At 41.9% G+C, this 21,255-nt stretch overlaps 1 protein-coding gene across 2 annotated transcripts in view; it reads right to left on the bottom strand.

Annotated features, from left to right (window-relative positions):
* impdh1a (IMP (inosine 5'-monophosphate) dehydrogenase 1a) overlaps positions 1-21,255 on the bottom strand; it is a 72,042-nt gene that overhangs the window by 29,946 nt on the left and 20,841 nt on the right. For both annotated transcript variants that reach the window (XM_061969561.1, XM_061969562.1), the window contains exons 5-12: positions 18,824-18,872; positions 12,220-12,321; positions 12,058-12,132; positions 4,857-5,063; positions 4,704-4,791; positions 4,434-4,633; positions 2,148-2,238; positions 1,956-2,051 (exon numbers count right to left, since the gene is read on the bottom strand). In XM_061969561.1, the coding sequence (XP_061825545.1) occupies positions 1,956-2,051; positions 2,148-2,238; positions 4,434-4,633; positions 4,704-4,791; positions 4,857-5,063; positions 12,058-12,132; positions 12,220-12,321; positions 18,824-18,872 (908 nt within the window). The remainder of the gene's footprint in view (positions 1-1,955; positions 2,052-2,147; positions 2,239-4,433; positions 4,634-4,703; positions 4,792-4,856; positions 5,064-12,057; positions 12,133-12,219; positions 12,322-18,823; positions 18,873-21,255) is intronic.

Genomic DNA, 21,255 nt, shown 5'->3' with positions numbered 1-21,255 from the left:
TGGGCTCTCATAACACCTGAGCAGTGCCAGAAACTCATCGACTCCATGCCACGCCGCATTAACGCAGTAATTGAGGCAAAAGGAGCTCCAACAAAGTATTGAGTATTGTACATGCTCATATTTTTCATTTTCATACTTTTCAGTTGGCCAACATTTCTAAAAATCCCTTTTTTGTATTAGCCTTAAGTAATATTCTAATTTTGTGACACACGGAATTTTGGATTTCATTTGTTGCCACTTCAAATCATCAAAATTAAATGAAATAAACATTTGAATGCATCAGTCTGTGTGCAATGAATAAATATAATGTACAAGTTACACCTTTTGAATGCAATTACTGAAATAAATCAAGTTTTTCAAAATATTCTAATTTACTGGCTTTTACCTGTATATGAAATACTCAAGTTGGTGAATTCTAGCTGTAAATATACTCCTCCCCCCTTAACCACGCCCCCAACCACGCCCCCCGCCCCAACCAAGTCCCGCCCCACCCCCGACTACGCCCCCCACCCCCCACCTCCCGAAATCGGAGGTCTCAAGGTTGGCAAGTATGCAATACCAGCAGCACACCTGTCTCAAACCAATCTTTTATAATAACACTCAAATGAGAGGAGTCATTTTCATGAGATTATTTTGTAATATTAGTGATTTGGCCCACTTGTAATGAAAATATAAGAAATCTTGTTTTTCATAAGCTATGGATTAGTATTGTACAGTATGTCTGGGTGGGGGTCCTGCTTTGGAAATCATTTGTACCCCTTTCAGAGATCACATTTAGTTCCCCTTAAACATCCTCATGTTGCACAATGAAATGTAAGCATAGGATGAAGTGTGCATTTCTGTAACTTTCTCTAGTAACAGCATTCCATGATTAATATCAATAAATTAACATTAATAATAACTGACAGTAGAATAAGCACACGTATGACTGAGGAGTCATAGTGTAACTTTGTGTGGTGTTTGAGTTGTCCGACTTTTTGTGTGGCCATAAACGCACCAGTGGCTTAGTGGTATGCGTGTTGGTGACAGATGACAAGTTGGTTTTGACCTGCTTTGTACGGCAGAAAATGACTAGTTTTTCGAGATAGAAATTTTTTACTCGTGTTTTTGGTGTGGTTATGGCCGAATATAAACAGTTTTGCTCAATAAAGTGATCGATATAATTCCTGTCCTCGAAGCATCTCGATAGACGTTACAATAATTGAAGGGTGTTCAATTGTACGGTGTTGACGAACACCGTTAGGGCCGCTTGTTGTCACTGTCACTCAGAGTTGCATTGCAAAATTATACAGAATAAATGTGTTTATTTTGTTTAGAATTCAGATGGGTTTGATTTGGTGCGCGGCATATATTTGCTGTGCGCAGAGGACGCTTGAGCAGTGCGCGATTGCGCAAGCGCGCACCTTAGAGGGAACGTTGGATGCTAGTTCATTAATGACGGGGCTCAGGCTTTGAGCTGAGGCAACCTTCATTATCGAACGAACGTGTTCATCAGTCATTATATCTCGTAGTCCACCCGGACCACAGTTTGGGGGCGTGCCTTAAAGGCACTGCCTTTAACGTCCTCTACAAGCTGTCGTCATGGCCGCTTTTCATCCATTCTAACAACGTGCCGGCCCAGTCACAAGATATGTGCGGCTTCTGTATGCACACACACGTGAATGCAACCCACACTTGATCAACAGCGATACATGCTACACTGAGGGTGGCCGTATAAACAACTTTAACACTGTTACAAATATACGCCACACTGTGAATCCACACCAAACAAGAATGACAAACACATTTCGGGAGAACATCCGCACCGTAACACAACATAAACACAACAGAACAAATACCCAGAACCCTTTGCAGCACTAACTCTTCCAGGACGCTACAAAATACACCCCCACTACCACCGCTGTACACATTAAAAACAATTGCAGGCAAACAGACACCTTTACAAGACACTTTACCTTCCTGGGTGATGCAGATCGAACCACAGCCCATGCCGACTCTGAGGGCATCAACACCTGCATCAATGAGGTTTTGAGCCTGAGCAGCTGTCACAACTAGAGGGACAACAAGACATGGACAAACTTTTTTAACTAAATACTCAAAACAATATGTTCCGTAAACGAGATTCCACAGTAAAAAAAAAAGCTCACCATTTCCTCCAACCACTTGCAGTTCAGGATATTTCTGTTTAATGTAGTTTATCATGTTGATTTGATACACAGAGTTTCCCTGGGTGGAGTCCTAGTGAAAATGAGATGATGAATAAGAAGTCACTGTCAGCGCTGAACAAGTTTAAATTACTGCTCTGTGAATAAGTCAATGGTTACATCATGTTCAACCATAACAGTTTAACTTTGTGAATAAGTCAATGGTTACATTATGTTCAACCATAACAGTTTAACTCTGTCAATAAGTCAATGGTTACATTATGTTCAACCATAACAGTTTAACTCTGTGAATAAGTCAATGGTTACATTATGTTCAACCATAACAGTTTAACTCTGTGAATAAGTCAATGGTTACATTATGTTCAACCATAACAGTTTAACTCTGTGAATAAGTCAATGGTTACATTATGTTCAACCATAACAGTTTAACTCTGTGAATAAGTCAATGGTTACATTTTGTTCAACCATAATAGTTTAACTCTGTGAATAAGTCAATGGTTACATTATGTTCAACCATAACAGTTTAACTCTGTGAATAAGTCAATGGTTACATTATGTTCAACCATAACAGTTTAACTCTGTGAATAAGTCAATGGTTACATTATGTTCAACCATAATAGTTTAACTCTGTGAATAAGTCAATGGTTACATTATGTTCAACCATAACAGTTTAATTTAACTCTGTGAATTCAGCCCAGTAAATTGTTAGTTAAGTACAAAAACAATTTGTACAAATTGATTCTATTTTGGTCACATAAGTTTGAAAATACACACACAAAAAGCCTATACCCTATAAAAGGTATATACTGTACATATAAATTGGTTTAGGGGACACATTTCCAGAAACCTAAGGACTGGGGGGCTGGAGATTCTCCCTTTGATCAACTCTATGACAGCACATTAGTGTTTTTAAGAAACTACTCCAAAAATGTACACGTTTTTTTTTAACTAAACTTGTGGGCCACCGGTTGATGAAATGATGAAAAAGAGAGGACCTAAAATGGAACCATGAGGAACACCACTAGTATAACTAAAGAATTGAAACAAATGAGTACTGACTGTATCCAAAAGAAACAAGCTACAGAAACACCTTAGTCATAGCTTTGATAAATCACATTATGAAAACAAATGTTTAACTGCCAAAAAGTAGAGGACTTAAAGGGGTGCCTTGAAGAACGCCCCAGTTAAATGAATCACAAGTTTGGACTCAAGTGTTTGTCATTTTCTTGGACAGGATTTCTAGGCAGAGTCGTGACCATGGTGGAGAGGGTATACGTCTCGGGGGGCTAAAGGTTTGCTGTTTGCAGATGATGTGGTCCTGATGGCACCATTGGTTCGTGACCTTCAGCTCTTACTGGATCGGTTCAGCGGCTAGAATGAGGATCAGCATCTCCAAATCAGAGGCCATGGTTCTCAGCAGGAAACCGGTGCTTTGTACAGTCCAGGTAGAGAACGAGACTCTGTCCCAAGTGGAGGAGTTTAAGTATATCGGGGTCTTGTTCACGAGTGAGGGAAAGATTGAGAAAGAAATCAGCCGGAGAATCGGAGCAGCTGGGGCAGTATTGCAGTCTCTCTGCCGCACTGTTGTGACGAAACGAGAGCTGAGCCAGAAGGCAAAGCTCTCGGTCTACCGAGCTACAGTATCTACATTCCTACTCTCACCTATGGTCATGAAGTGTGGGTCAAGACCGAAAGAATAAGATCGCGGATACAAGCGGCCGAAATGAGTTTCCTCAGAAGGGTGGCTGGAATCTCCCTTAGAGATAGGGTGAGAAGTTCAGTCAGCCGCTGCTCCTTCGCTTGGAAAGGAGCCAGCATAGGTGGTCCGGGCATCTCGTGCGGATGCCTCACGAGCGTCTCCCTAGTGAGGTCCTCGTTGCGCGTCCCACTGAGAGGAGACCCCGTGGCAGGCCAAGGACCAGATGGGGGGGATTACATCTCCTGTCTGGCCTGGGAACGCTTCGGGATTCCCCAGGAGGAAGTTGCTAATGTTGCTCTGGAGAGGGAAGTCTGGGGGTCTCTGCTAGAGCTGTTGTTCCCGCGACCCGATTCCGGATAAGCGGTTGAAGATGGATCGATGGAAGGTGAAATGTCAATGCAAGCAGCTGCCAACGTGTTTACAGTGGTCCAATTTTCTCTATATAACTGGAGCGCGCAATTGAAAGCATTGTTTACAAAAATATCTGATTTATTTTAATTTCCTGTTCAGGCAGTTAGTGTTTGTCCATAAAGTTGAGCTTAACAATAATGCTGTCAAACCAAACCCACCAGGACCACGACATCTACTCCAGCCTGCATGAGGAGGTCCAGTCTGTATTTGTCGTCGTCCCTGGTGCCGATTGCAGCTCCGCAAAGCAGCTGTTTGCGGGAATCTTTGGAAGCCAGAGGGTAGTCTCTGTTCTTCTTCAAGTCGGTCCTGGCAATGATGGCAACCAGCTCGTCACTGTCATTGACAATTGGAAGTTTACCTATAAAAGGAGAAGAAGATTTTTGGATTCAAGTGTGGATCATTGTTCCTCGACCATACCTCAAATGTACCTTTTTTGCTACGTTGGAGAATGTCATTTGCCTCTTTTAGTGTGACACCAGCAGGTGCAACCACTAAATCCTCTCTTTTTGTCATTGCCTATGGAAAAGGGTCAAATGGAGTCTTACACGTGAGTATTTCTTTGATTGACTGCACATACACACCTCCTCGAGGGGTCTGTCATGGTCCTTCTCAGACAAGAAGTCAATGTCTCTGGAGGTAACAATGCCGACAAGCTTGCTGCCCATCTTGCCAGTCTCCGTAACGGGGATTCCTGAGAAACCGTGGCGTATCTTAGCCTCAAACACGTCTCCTACCGTGTGCCGAGGGCTCATTACCACCGGGTCTGTGATGAAACCCTGCTCAAATTTCTGACATGAACAAAAAAAAAATGCACAAACGTATGAGGTTTGCTTTTCAGAAAGTCTTGAAAATTGTTTGAAATGTTAAGAAACATGTAGGTGCACTCAACTACTTGTTACTATACCATCAAATAATATAAATTATCCATTGTGGTGCATTGGTACACAGTTCTGCCTTTTATGGGTTCAATTCCTGGCCTTGGTTGTGTCGGGAATGGCATCCGATGTAAAAACTACGCCAAAACTATTCATGGATAAATCCACCGAATCAGTGTTATTTGAGTCCCAAGGAAATAAACTGGTTTGGTGGCTGCAGGATTAGGTCTCTTCTTTTTGCAGATGATGTGGTCCTGATGGCTTCATCTGGCCAAGATCTTCAGCTCTCACTGGATCGGTTCGCAGCCGAGTGTGAAGCGACTGGGATGGGAATCAGCACCTCCAAGTCCGAGTCCATGGTTCTCGCCCGGAAAAGGGTGGAGTGCCATCTCCGGGTTGGGGAGAAGATCTTGCCCCAAGTGGAGGAGTTCAAGTACCTCGGAGTCTTGTTCACGAGTGAAGGAAGAGTGGATCGTGAGATCGACAGGCGGATCGGTGCGGCGTCTTCAGTAATGCGGACGCTGTATCGATCTGTTGTGGTGAAGAAGGAGCTGAGCCGGAAGGCAAAGCTCTCGATTTACCGGTCGATCTACGTTCCCATCCTCACCTATGGTCATGAGCTTTGGGTCATGACCGAAAGGACAAGATCACGGGTACAAGCGGCCGAAATGAGTTTCCTCCGCCGGGTGGCGGGGCTCTCCCTTAGAGATAGGGTGAGAAGCTCTGTCATCCGGGGGGAGCTCAAAGTAAAGCCGCTGCTCCTCCACATTGAGAGGAGCCAGATGAGGTGGTTCGGGCATCTGGTCAGGATGCCACCCGAACGCCTCCCTAGGGAGGTGTTTAGGGCACGTCCGACTGGTAGGAGGCCACGGGGAAGACCCAGGACACGTTGGGAAGTATATATCCCGGCTGGCCTGGGAACGCCTTGGGATCCCTCGGGAGGAGCTGGACGAAGTGGCTGGGGAGAGGGAGGTCTGGGCTTCCCTGCTTAGGCTGCTGCCCCCGCGACCCGACCTCGGATAAGCGGAAGAAGATGGATGGATGGATGGAAATAAAATGTATATACTGTTGCCTGTCCCTGCTTCCTAAAGTTAAACTTCTATCCATCCATTTTCTACCGTTTGTCCCTTTTGGAGTCACAGGGGGCGCTGGAGCCTATCTCAGCTGCGTACCTCATCGCAGGGCCAACACAGATAGACAGACAACATTCACACTCACATTCACACACTAGGGCCAATTTTTAGTGTTGCCAATCAACCTATCCCCAGGTGCATGTCTTCGGCGGTGGGAGGAAGCCGGAGTACGTGGAGGGAACCCACGCAGTCACGGGGAGAACATGCAAACTCCATACAGAAAGACCCCGAGCCCGGGGATCGAACCCAGGACCTTCGTATTGTGAGGTACCGAACTAACCCCTGTACCACCGTGCTGCCCAAGTTAAACTTCACCATTATATATAATCATTCAAATCCTCTCAGAAATATGTATTTTATTTGCTAAGTCTATGCTAAAACTCACTCCTGTTACTTTTCAGTCCTGTTATTTAAATGAGTCATGTTCAAGGAAAAAAACACAATAGGAACACCCAGTGTTTTTAAAGGGAAACATTATCACCAGACCTATGTAAGCGTCAATATATACCTTGATGTTGCAGAAAAAAGACCATATATTTTTTTAACCGATTTCCGAACTCTAAATGGGTGAATTTTGGCGAATTAAACGCCTTTTTAATATTCGCTCTCGGAGCGATGACGACGTGACGTCACATCGGGAAGCAATACGCCATTTTCTCAAACACCGAGTCAAATCAGCTCTGTTATTTTCCGTTTTTTCGACTGTTTTTCGTACCTTGGAGACATCATGCCTCGTCGGTGTGTTGTCGGAGGGTGTAACAACACGAACAGGGACGGATTCAAGTTGCACCAGTGGCCCAAAGATGCGAAAGTGGCAAGAAATTGGACGTTTGTTCCGCACACTTTACCGACGAAAGCTATGCTACGACAGAGATGGCAAGAATGTGTGGATATCCTGCGACACTCAAAGCAGATGCATTTCCAACGATAAAGTCGAAGAAATCTGCCGCCAGACCCCCATTGAATCTGCCGGAGTGTGTGAGCAATTCAGGGACAAAGGACCTCGGTAGCACGGCAAGCAATGGCGGCAGTTTGTTCCCGCAGACGAGCGAGCTAAACCCCCTGGATGTCTTGGCTCACACCGTCCCTTATGCCACCAAAGATGATCAAGAGAAGAATATCGACCCTAGATTCCCTGGCCTGCTGACATCAACTCCAAAACTGGACAGATCAGCTTTCAGGAAAAGAGCGCGGATGAAGGTATGTCTACAGAATATATTAATTGATGAAAATTGGGCTGTCTGCACTCTCAAAGTGCATGTTGTTGCCAAATGTATTTCATATGCTGTAAACCTAGTTCATAGTTGTTAGTTTCCTTTAATGCCAAACAAACACATACCAATCGTTGGTTAGAAGGCGATCGCCGAATTCGTCCTCGCTTTCTCCCGTGTCGCTGGCTGTCGTGTCGTTTTCGTCGGTTTTGCTTGCATACGGTTCAAACCGATATGGCTCAATAGCTTCAGTTTCTTCTTCAATTTCGTTTTCGCTACCTGCCTCCACACTACAACCATCCGTTTCAATACATGCGTAATCTGTTGAATCGCTTAAACCGCTGAAATCCGAGTCTGAATCCGAGCTAATGTCGCTATAGCTTGCTGTTCTTTCCGCCATGTTTGTTTGTGTTGGCATCACTATGTGACGTCACAGGAAAATGGACGGGTGTATATAACGATGGTTAAAATCAGGCACTTTGAAGCTTTTTTTAGGGATATTGCGTGATGGGTGAAATTTTGAAAAAAAACTTCGAAAAATAAAATAAGGCACTGGGAACTGATTTTTAATGGTTTTAACCCTGCTGAAATTGTGATACTGTTCCCCTTTAACTATGCAAATACACACACATAGTATCTTATTTGGTTTCGATGGTGAGAAGAGGTGCCAGGAACGAGACGAAGCGAGAGTGGACGAATGCGCGTGGATCCAAAACATATGTCATGATCTGGCAGCTGATACTCAAGTCCTCCTGAGTACTTAAAGAGGAACTGCTCTTATTTATTTTTTTTAGAATTTTGCCTATCGTTTACAATCATTAGGAAAGACATGATGATGCATTCTAAATAACATTCAATATTTACGTTAATTTCAAAAATGCATCACAACTTTTTGTTTTTTTAAACAACATCAATGATTTATACTCACTGCAGACTTTATGAGAGCCAACAAACATTACGAAACACCACTTACTGTACAAGGTCTGCATTTTCGGCCTGGGATAGACCAATACACATTTTGAGTAGTTCAATCAATGTGCGTATTATCAGATTTAGAGTTGAAGAAATACTTTCTGTACATTTAAGTTTATTACGAGAGTTTTATTAAACAAATTTGGTGGAATGGCCCTCAGGCTATGGACTTGCTGTGAAACCCCCGACAAGAGAAAGCTGAAAGTGAAAAAACAAAACAAAATGTTTCCTAGTACCGTATTTTTCGGAGTATAAGTCGCACCGGAGTATAAGTCGCACCGGCATAAAACTTTCAGGAAAAGTTAAAAATTGAATCTGGAACAACTACCGTATTTTTCGGAGTATAAGTCGCACCGGAGTATAAGTCGCACCTGCCGAAAATGCTTAATAAAGAAGGAAAAAAACATATATAAATCGCCAAACTATGAAAAAAAACTGCGACTTATAGTCCGAAAAATACGGTAATTATATTTCAGGCCTGATCCGGAAAATTCCTACTACGTTACTTTACGTTTACGCTTCTGTGTGCGTGTATGCTAGTGGGCCAGCAGACAGGAGGCTTCAATCGCTACCGATATCTCAAAAAAGTTGTGGACGGATTTTCAGGAAATGTCAGAAATGTCATAATTCGGATCACTGTCTGGATTGAAGACTTTCTTTTAAATTGGTAGGTAGGGCCTGGCGGAGGTCTTTTGAGAGAACATTCTTAAAAAGTTTTACCTACAGGTACAGATATGTTTTTGTCTCATACCTCTATTTTCATAGTCTAGATCAGTGGTTCTCAAATGGGGGTACGCATACCCCTTGAAGGCATACTTGCCAACCTTGAGACCTCTGATTTCGGGAGGTGGGGGGTGGGGGCGTGGTCGGGGGTGGGGCGGGGCGTGGTTAAGAGGGGAGGAGTATATTGACAGCTAGAATTCACCAAGTCAAGTATTTCATATATATATATATATATATATATATATATATATATATATATATATATATATATATATATATATCTACATCCTGAAAATATGCAAACAAAACTGTGTTTAGATAATTGATACTTCAAACTTGCATAAATAAATATTAAGGAATATAACATAACTTGGCTTCTGAGAGTTTCAAAATGTAATGAATAAAATGCTAAAGTTGTTGATAAACAAGCAATTATTTTAATAATTAAATATGGTCATTTTAAATGAATTATTATGCTAATTTAAAATCAATTATTTCAAATATGTTTATTTTAATGTATAATTCTATGGCTGGATGTAATAAGGAGTCACGAAAAAATACAAATAAAAATACAATTAATTTTGATGTTTTTAGCAAAATATAGTAAAAATGTATTTAGTTTTTTTCTTTTCTTTTTAATTTATAAATATATTTATTTTTAGGTAAAATAAACATAATAATACAATTTATCTCTAGTCTGGATGATTTAGTTCTTGTCACCCTGTTGTCCTCCCGTCATGAAAAAAGGCTGTCCTCACTCAGGTCCGCATGGAGCTGGAGGGGGCGTGGCTTCCAGCTCCGGCTGAAAATCGGGAGATTTTCGGGAGAATATTTGTCCTGGGAGGTTTTCGGGAGAGGCGCTGAATTTCAGGGAGTCTCCCGGAAAATTCGGGAGGGTTGGCATATATGCTTGAAGGTATGCCAAGGGGTACGTGAGATTTTTTTTAAATATTCTAAAAATAGCAACAATTCAAAAATCCTTTATAAATATATTTATTGAATATTACTTCAACAAAATATGAATGTAAGTTCATAAACTCAGTGAAGCACAAGCTCAGGTTTCTCACTAAAATGTCTGTCAAAAAGAACTGTGAAAAGAAATGCAACAATGCAATATTCAGTGTTGACAGCTAGATTTTTTGTGGACATGTTCCATAAATATTGATGTTAAAGATTTATATTTTGTGAAGAAATGTTTAGAATTAAGTTCATGAATCCAGATGGATCTCTATTACAATCCCCAAAGAGGGCACTTTAAGTTGATGATTACTTCTACGTGTAGAAATCTTTATTTATAATTGAATCACTTGTTTATTTTTCAACAAGTTTTTAGTTATTTTTATATCTTTTTTTCCAAATAGTTCAAGAAACACCACTACAAATGAGCAATATTTTTGCACTGTTATACAGTTTAATAAATCAGAAACTGATGACATAGTGCTGTATTTTACTTCTTTATCTCTTTTTTTCAACCAAAAATGCTTTGCTCTGATTAGGGGGTACTTGAGTTAAAAAAAATGTTCACAGGGGGTACATCACTGAAAAAAGGTTGAGAACCACTGGTCTAGATCACCTAAATAATTTTTTTTTTTAAAACATTGTGTAGGTCAGGGGTCGGCAACCTTTACCAGTCAAAGAGCCATTTTGACCAGTTTCACAAATTAAAGAAAACAATGGGAGCCACAAAAATCTTTTGAAATTTAAAATGTAATAACGCTGCATTCAAAGTTTTTTTTTTGCTTTGTGCTATGTACAAACTAAGGGTCTCAGACACGCGGCCCGCACCTTAATATGAAAATTAAATGTTAGTGCGGCCCGCAAGTTTTATATGAATGGCGCTTGACAGCGTCATACTAGTCAACCCTCCCGATTTTTCCGGCAGACTACGGATTTCAGGGCAACTATTCTCTCGAACGTGCCGTGATGGTACAGCATTTAGCGCCCATTACAACCAGCGTGCCGGCCCGGCCATACGTTTTAAGGGACTTCTGCTTGCACACGTAAGTGACAGCAAGGCATACTTGGTCAACAACCACACAGGTTACACTGACGGTGGCGGTATAAAAAACTTTAACACTCTTACTAATAATGCGCCACACTGTGAACCCACACCAAACAAGAATGACAAACACATTTCGGGAGAACATCTGCACCGTAACACAACATAAACACAACAGCACAAATACCCAGAATCCCATGCAGCCCTAACTCTTCCGGGACGCATGGAGAATTTGGGGGGGGGGGGTGTTGATGTGTGAGGGAGCAGGGTTGGGGTGGGGGCGGGGTTTGGTGGTAGCAGGGGGTGTATAATGTAGCCCGGAAGAGTCAGGGCTGCATGGGATTCTGGGTATTTGTTCTGTTGTGTTTATGTTGTGTTAAGGTGCAGATGTTCTCCCGAAATGTGTTTGTCATTCTTGTTTGGTTTTGGTTCAAAGTGTGGCGCATTATTAGTAAGAGTGTTAAAGTTGTTTTATACCGCCACCGTCAGTGTAACCTGTGTGGCTGTTGACCAAGTATGCCTTGCTGTTACTTAGGTGTGCAAGCAGAAGATGCATACAACAAGAGGCTGGGCTGGCAAGGTGTTAATACATATTGTATGGGGCGCTAAATGCTGTACCATCATGGCACGCCCTTATTATTGTTGTAAGGGTGAAAATCTGTGAATGTTAATTCCGGTGAGAGGCACTGAAATCCGGAAATCTCCCGGGAAAATGGGGGGGTCAGCAAGTATGCAGCTGAGCCGCATCAGAGTGATCAAAGAGCCGCATGCGGCTCCAGAGCCGCGGGTTGCCGACCCCTGGTGTAGGTGAACATCATTTTTAGCGTCATTCTTGACACCTCACTATCATCGATGACTTCTTATCTTACCTTGACTTTGCGAACCTCATTGGCCTGGAACTCAGCAGTACAGTTATGATGAATTATTCCAATCCCACCCATCAACTGAATCGCAGGCAGGAGAGAAAAATCATAATATTTAAGATAAAAAGGATTCCAAGTGGCAAAGTGGGTAACCAATGATGCACTCACTGCCATAGCGATGGCCATGGATGACTCTGTGACTGTATCCATGGGGGAAGAAATAAGAGGTGTCTTAAGTGTGATCTTTCTTGTTAATGCAGAGGTTAGATCCTACAAAAGAGCAAGCAAGCAAAGCATTTAAACAGCAGTGGTAGAAACATATTTTCAAGTCATCTTAGCAAAGATGTACAAACCCTGTTTCCATATGAGTTGGGAAATTGTGTTAGATGTAAATATAAACGGAATACAATGATTTGCAAATCATTTTCAAGCCATATTCAATTGAATGCACTACAAAGACAACATATTTGATGTTCAAACTGATAAAAAAAATTTTTTTTGCAAATAATCATTAACTTTAGAATTTGATGCCAGCAACACGTGACAAAGAAGTTGGGAAGGGTGGCAATAAATACTGATAAAGTTGAGGAATGCTCATCAAACACTTATTTGGAACATCCCACAGGTGTGCAGGCTAATTGGGAACAGGTGGGTGCCATGATTGGATATAAAAGTAGACTCCATGAAATGCTCAGTCATTCACAAACAAGGATGGGGCGAGGGTCACCACTTTGTCAACAAATTTGTGAGCAAATTGTTGAACAGTTTAAAAAAAACCTTTCTCAACCAACTATTGCAAGGAATTTAGGGATTTCACCACCTACGGTCCGTAATATCATCAAAGGGTTCAGAGAATCTTGAGAAATCACTGCATGTAAGCAGCTAAGCCCGTGACCTTCGCTCCCTGAGGCTGTACTGCATCAACAAGCGACATCAGTGTGTAAAGGATATCACCACAGGGGCTCAGGAACACTTCAGAAACCCACTGTCAGTAACTACAGTTGGTCACTACATCTGTAAGTGCAAGTTAAAACTCTCCTATGCAAGGCGAAAACCGTTTATCAACAACACCCAGAAATGCCGTCGGCTTCGCTGGGCCTGAGCTCATCTAAGATGGACTGATACAAAGTGGAAAAGTGTTATGTGGTCTCACGAGTCCACATTTCAAATTATTTTTGGAAACTGTGGACGTCGTGTCCTCCGGACCAAAGAGGAAAAGAACCGTCCGTATTGTTATAGGCGCAAAGTTGAAAAGCCAGCATCTGTGATGGTATGGAGGGTGTATTAGTGCCCAAGACATGGGTAACTTACACATCTGTGAAGGTGCCATTAATGCTGAAAGGTACATACAGGTTTTGGAGCAACATATGTTCCCATCCAAGCAACGTTACCATGGACGCCCCTGCTTATTTCAGCAAGACAATGCCAAGCCACGTGTTACATCAACGTGGCTTCATAGTAAAAGAGTGCGGGTACTAGACTGGCCTGCCTGTAGTCCAGACCTGTCTCCCATTGAAAATGTGTGGCGCATTATGAAGCCTAAAATAGCACATCGGAGACCCCCGGACTGTTGAACAACTAAAGCTGTACATCAAGCAATAATGGGAAAGAATTCCACCTGAGAAGCTTAAAAAATGTGTCTCCTCAGTTCCCAAACGTTTATTGAGTGTTGTTAAAAGGAAAGGCCATGTAACACAGTGGTGAACATGCCCTTTCCCAACTACTTTGGCACGTGTTGCAGCCATGAAATTCTAAGTTAAATATTATTTGTAAAAAAAAAAAAAAGTTTATGAGTTTGAACATCAAATATGTTGTCTTTGTAGTGCATTTAACTGAATATGGGTTGAAAAGGATTTGCAAATCATTGCATTCCGTTTATATTTACATCTAACACAATTTCCCAATTCATATGGAAACAGGGTTTGTATTACAGTATAACATAGATCAGACCTTGGCAAATTAAGGCCCGGGGGCCGCATTCGGCCCGTTCAGCTTTTAAATCTGGCCCGCCGAACATTCCCAAAGAATTTTTTTTTATCTTTAAGATGGAAACTGTAGCTGCCATTATGATGTGCAGCGATGTTTTCAAATGGCCGTAAGTCTTGAACTATACCAAGTATTTCAATGACTGGAATCTGCGCTTTTGCATTATATACTACCGTATTTTCTGGACTATAAGCCGCACTTAAAAATCCTTTTTTTTCCTCTCTCAAAACTAGTCAGTGCGTCTTAAAACACGGTGCGCCTAATGTACGGAATAGGTTTGGTTGAGCTTACCCACCTCGAAGCAATTTTATCTGGTACATGGTGTAATGATAAGTGTGACCAGTAGATGGCAGTCAAACATAAGAGACAAGTGTAGGCTGCACTGCGTGATGTGCTTCAACACGCAAGTATTATTATGGTGTGTGTATAAGGTAAGACATATTATCTGGCGTTTTTGTTTTGCAATATTATGCAAAAGCAACTTTTCTTACCTTCTGGTACCTGCTGATCTGTATTTGGGATCTGCATGAATCCTGAAAAATTGCGCGCTTCCGTCTTTGTAGTCTGTGGCGACTCCGTAGTCGATAAGCTTCTTCTTTTTCTCTATCTTCTTGTTATGTGACATTCATCCTCCGCTGTTGCCATTTCTAATATAAAGTAGTGTAAAGTTCTTACTTATATCTGTCAGTAAACTCGCCATGAAAGCGCTAAAACATACCGGTGTAGTGAGTTTACATTATTCACCCAAGGAACTTTAATTATTAGAGTTCCGGTCGGACGTTTTTTCACGGTGTTGTTTCCAGATGAGGGGATGCTGCTCCGTTATTGAATGAAGTAAAGTCTGATTGTCATTAAAACAGTTAGCTCCATCTTTTGAAACGTCTTCCACTCCCGTCCTTGCACGCTACACCGCTACAACAAAGATGACGGGGAGAAGACGGCCCACAAAACGGCGCATCCGGAAGCGACTGTCAGAAAACGGCTTGAAGATGATGTGTAAAACGTCATCTATGCAACATTTTGACCAAAGAACCACCATAACATGTTATGTAGACCACAAGGACGTGTTTTCAATTTACAAAAAAATATATATAATATGACTCCTTTATTGCGCCCTATAATCCGATGCGCCTTTACCTTTGTGGAGGTTGCCCCCCCAGTGGGTTCTTCAGACCACCAAGCATCGACATGATAGCCCGTTTCAGGGTTCCAATACGGTTTTATTTTTCAACAAGTCTCTCGAGTGCTTTTCAGCAATTGTCTTTTTCTCTCTCGCTCTCGCTCCAACTCTCCTCCAGCTCCAACTCCCACTCCACCACCTCTCTCCTCCTGGCTGCTGCTTTATAACAGAGCGACAGGTGATTAGATAACCAGGCCCAGGTGAGCCATCTAAGCACCTGTCGCTGATTTCGAGGCCGGTCCTGGCACATCCCGCTTGCTGCAGGCCCGCAGGCCACGCCCCCCTCCACAACCTTATATATGAAAAACGATTTTTTTTCAATAGACCATTCATCGGCAGTGCGCCGGTGCGTCCTATGGTCAGGAAAATACGGTAGTCACAGCAGCTCAGATGAGGCACCAAACAGTGTGGTTGGGGAGCGTTTTCAGAGCGATTTTTGTAGAAAAGTTGTAAAGCTTAGTGATATATCAGGTATATCAGATTTTAGGTGGGTTTTTTTTGTACCCTTCGCGTTCATACTTTGCTGCATTTTTGTTGTGTTTTCCTTGATTGTAAAATATGTCGATGGAGAGGGGGTGTGACGTTCATATGTTGTCAATATTCAGTGTTTTATCGGTCATAGTTAATTTTGTGAATCTCCCACATTCTTTATTTTCATGTACATTCTGGGTGTCTCATTCATTAATAAAACTTAAATTCCATTCCGTTTTTTTAAGGCGGTCTGTAATCAGACATTATTGTGAGATTTTGTATTAGTGTTCCTAAAAATCAGATACAGATGGGGGGGGGGGCGTGGTTGGGGGGCGTGGCTAAGAGGGGAGGAGTATATTTACAGCTAGAATTCACCAAGTCAAGTATTTCATATATATATATATATATATATATATATATAAGAAATACTTGACTTTCAGTGAATTCTAGCTATATATATATATATATATATATATATATATATATATATATATATATATATATATATAATATATATATTTATTATATATATATATATATATAAATAAGAGAAATACTTGAATTTCAGTGTTCATTTACTTACACATATACACACACATAACACTCATCTACTCATTGTTGAGTTAAGGGTTGAATTGTCCATCCTTGTTCTATTCTCTGTCACTATTTTTCTAACCATGCTGAACACCCTCTCTGATGATGCATTCTGATTCGTCTCCTTGTTGTGTGCGCAGCTGTGCACTGCACTCTCTAAAAGCCGTAGATGTTATTGTCACATATGCATGTACAGTAGATGGCAGTATTGCCCTGTTTAAGAGTGTCACAACATTGCTGTTTACGGCAGACGAACTGCTTTACGGTAGACGAAAACGTGACTGCTGTTGTTGTGTGTTGTTGCCACGCTGGGAGGACGTTAATGAAACTGCCTAACAATAAACCCACATAAGAAACCAAGAACTCGCCCTCCATCATTCTACAGTTATAACGTCATTGGGCAGGCATGCTGTTTTATTGTGGGAAAGCGGACGTGAAAACAGGCTGTCGACACGTCACTCAGGTCCGCCTGAATCCCGGGAGGTTTTCGGGAGAAGCGCTGAATTTCGGGAGTCTCCCGGAAAATCCGGGAGGGTTGGCAAGTATGGGCTAGGAGACCCCGAGAGTAACATGCGGTTGCCTTGTTCCCTTTCCATTAAGAACAATAAACTAGTTTTTAGTATAAGTTTGCTGGTTTCAAGAAATGTAATGCCGAGCGCATATCATTATGTCAAGATAATGGCACTAGCATTTACTTCATTTATTACATATTGAGTAAAAAGGCAGGGTCCTTGAGGGTGCATGGGAGTTTGCCCAACCAGTCTACATGTGCTTTGTGGACTTGGAGAAGGCATTCGACCGTGTCTCTCGGGAAGTCCTGTGGGGAGTGCTCAGAGAGTATGGGGTATCGGACTGTCTTATTGTGGCGGTCCGCTCCCTGTATGATCAGTGTCAGAGCTTGGTCCGCATTGCCGGCAGTCAGTCGGACATGTTTCCAGTGAGGGTAGGACTCCGCCAAAGCTGCCCTTTGTCACCGATTCTGTTCATAACTTTTATGGACAGAATTTCTAGGCGCAGTCAAGGCGTTGAGGGGATCCGGTTTGGTGGCTGCAGGATTAGGTCTCTGCTTTTTGCAGATGATGTGGTCCTGATGGCTTCATCTGGCCAGGATCTTCAGCTCTCGCTGGATCGGTTCGCAGCCGAGTGTGAAGCGACTGGGATGACAATCAGCACCTCCAAGTCCGAGTCCATGGTTCTCGCCCGGAAAAGGGTGGAGTGCCATCTCCGGGTTGGGGAGGAGACCCTGCCCCAAGTGGAGGAGTTCAAGTACCTCGGAGTCTTGTTCACGAGTGAGGGAAGAGTGGATCGTGAGATCGACAGGCGGATCGGTGCGGCATCTTCAGTAATGCGAACGCTGTATCGATCCGTTGTGGTGAAGAAGGAGCTGAGCCGGAAGGCAAAGCTCTCAATTTACCGGTCGATCTACGTTCCCATCCTCACCTATGGTCATGAGCTTTGGGTTATGACCGAAAGGACAAGATCACGGGTACAAGCGGCCGAAATGAGTTTCCTCCGCCGGGTGGCGGGGCTCTCCCGTAGAGATAGGGTGAGAAGCTCTGTCATCCGGGGGGAGCTCAAAGTAAAGCCGCTGGTCCTCCACATGGAGAGGAGCCAGATGAGGTGGTTCGGGCATCTGGTCAGGATGCCACCCGATCGCCTCCCTCGGGAGGTGTTTATGGCACGTCCGACCGGTAGGAGGCCACGGGGAAGACCCAGGACACGTTGGGAAGACTATGTCTCCCGGCTGGCCTGGGAACGCCTCGGGATCCCCCGGGAGGAGCTGGACGAAGTGGCTGGGGAGAGGGAAGTCTGGGCTTCCCTGCTTAGGCTGCTGCCCCCGCGACCCGACCTCGGATAAGCGGAAGAAGATGGATGGATATTGAGCAAAAAGGTGTCTTTTTTTCTACCAAGAAAAGTGCACTTGTTATTAGTGAGAATTATTTTATTTTAAGGTATTTTTGGGTTCATTGAGGTTAGCTAATTTTACTTGTTTTGGAAAGTCTTGACAAGCCAAATTTTCTTGTTCTATTGGCAGATAATTTTACTTAGTTCAAGTAAAATACCCCTCATTTTTGTATTTTTTTTCTTGTTTTTGAACACTGACTTTTTGCAGTGAAAGTAGGTGATATATTTCAACAAAGGTGTGTAATGCTGGTAGATTAGGTCGTTTAGCCTTTCCCACAGAACACCATCTCTGCAGTGTTGCATTTGCTGCACATTTGTTAACCAAATGCAAGTTTTGTTTTTAGGCGGCCACACAAAGAACCTAACCACTAACACACGATCATTAGAGGCCAAGTTCTCTTGCTCAGTATTGGAGGACACAGGTGTGACCAATTTACGAGCACCTGCTCGCTCAGCAAGAACCCATGTGACCTGCGCATGAAGTCGATTCCACGTCCCAGTAGAGTTTGCAAAGATGAAAACAAGGCGGGTCAAATAAACAACACAGCGTCTCACTGAGCAATAAAGCCGGACTAGATGAGGATAAATGACTACAGCCTTGCACAGAGTTGTAAAAAAAAGTGAAATGATACTCACCACTTCATCACAAGTAAAATCTATGAACCCAGGCAGGATCAAGAAGTCACTGGAAGGGAAAACAAACTTTCTGTCACATGGAAATAAAAGCTACTGGACACACATTTAAGCTTTTTAGAACACTTACTTTGATACACCTCATAGTCTTATTGTTCAGTTTGGCTTGACAAGAGTTGGATAGAATAATTTTGAAACCACATTAATAAATATATTGTTTTTATAATACTTATTTGTCAATCAAAAATAATTGTCACTTTACACCATACTTGCCAACCTTGGGACCTCCGATTTCGGGAGGTGGGGGGTGGGGGCGTGGTTGGGGGTGGGGTGGGGCGTGGTTGGGGGCGTGGTTAAGAGGGGAGGAGTATATTGACAGCTAGAATTCACCAAGTCAAGTATTTCATACATTTATATATATATATATATATATATATATATATATATATATATATATATATATATATATATATATATAGATATCTACATCCTGAAAATATGCAAACAAAACTGTGTTTAGATAATTGATACTTCAAACTTGCATAAATAAATATTAAGGAATATAACATAACTTGGCTTCTGAGAGTTTCAAAATGTAATGAATAAAATGCTAAAGTTGTTGATAAAAAAGCAATTATTTTAATATTTAAATATGGTCATTTTAAATGAATTATTATGATAATTTAAAATCAATTATTTCAAATATGTTTATTTTAATGTATAATTCTATGGCTGGATGTAATAAGGAGTCAGGAAAAAATACAAATAAAAATACAATAAATTTTGATGTTTTTAGCAAAATATAGTAAACATGTATTTAGTTTATTTTTTATTTTTTAATAATAAATATATTTATTTTTAGGTAAGATAAACATAATAATACAATTTATCTCTAGTCTGTATGATTTAGTTCTTGTCACCCTGTTGTCCTCCCGTCATGAAAAAAGGCTGTCCTCACTCAGGTCCGCATGGAGCTGGAGGGGGCGTGGCTTCCAGCTCCGGCTGAAAATCGGGAGATTTTCGGGAGAATATTTGTCCCGGGAGGTTTTCGGGAGAGGCGCTGAATTTCGGGAGTCTCCCGGAAAATTCGGGAGGGTTGGCAAGTATGCTTTACACCGCAAACTATTTGCCATTTGCCAAGATTTAAAATGTCATTTCCCAAAATGTTTGTAGTTTTAAAATCTATTCACTTATTTTTAGTTGTTGACTTTACATCATAATCTTAATTGTAGCATTACATTATATAGTTTGTCTATTTTCATTTAAAAATGGTAACATTTTATATATATATATATATATATATATAAATATATATACAGTCGCGATCAAAAGTTTACATACACTTGTAAAGAACATAATGTCATGGCTGTCTTGAGTTTCCAATCATTTCTACAACTCTTATTTTTTTGTGATAGAGTGATTGGAGCACATACTTGTTGGTCACAAAAAACATTCATGAAGTTTGGTTCTTTTATGAATTTATTATGAGTCTACTGAAAATGTGAGCAAATGTGCTGGGTCAAAAGTATACATACAGCAATGTTAATATTTGCTTACATGTCCCTTGGCAAGTTTCACTGCACTAAGGCACTTTTGGTAGCCATCCACAAGCTTCTGGTTGAATTTTTGACCACTCCTCTTGACAAAATTGGTGCAGTTCAGCTAAATGTGTTGGTTTTCTGACATGGACTTGTTTCTTCAGCATTCTCCACACGTTTAAGTCAGGACTTTGGGAAGGCCATTCTAAAACCTTCATTCTAGCCTGATTTAGCCATTCCTTTACCACTTTTGACGTGTGTTTGGTGTCATTATCCTGTTGGAACACCCAACTGCGCCCAAGACCCAACCTCCGGGCTGATGATTTTAGGTTGTCCTGAAGAATTTGGAGGTAATCCTCCTTTTTTATTGTCCCATTTTGTGGCCAAACAGCTACATTTTTGTTCCATCTGACCACAGAATTTTCCACCAGAAGGTCTTATCTTTGTCCACGTGATGTCAGCTGAAACAAAAATTGAGCTGTTTGGCCACAATACCCAGCAATATGTTTGGAGGAGAAAAGATGAGGCCTTTAATCCCAGGAACACCATTCCTACCGTCAAGCATGGTGGTGGTAGTATTATGCTCTGGGCCTGTTTTGCTGCCAATGGAACTGGTGCTTTACAGAGAGTAAATGGGACAATGGAAAAAACGAGGATTACATCCAAATACTTCAGGACAAGCTAAAATCATCAGCCCGGAGGTTGGGTCTTGGGCGCAGTTGGGTGTTCCAACAGGACAATGACCCCAAACACACCTCAAAAGTGGTAAAGGAATGGCTAAATCAGGCTAGAATTAAGGTTTTAGAATGGCCTTCCCAAAGTCCTGACTTAAACGTGTGGACAATGCTGAAGAGACCAACAAATTTAGCTGAACTGCACCAATTTAGTCAAGAGTAG

This window comes from Nerophis lumbriciformis, linkage group LG10 (assembly GCF_033978685.3).
Source record: "Nerophis lumbriciformis linkage group LG10, RoL_Nlum_v2.1, whole genome shotgun sequence".
Classification (NCBI taxonomy): Eukaryota; Metazoa; Chordata; class Actinopteri; order Syngnathiformes; family Syngnathidae; genus Nerophis; species Nerophis lumbriciformis.
Note: the sequence above shows the minus strand (reverse complement) of the source record. Positions and strands in the feature narration are given on the sequence as shown.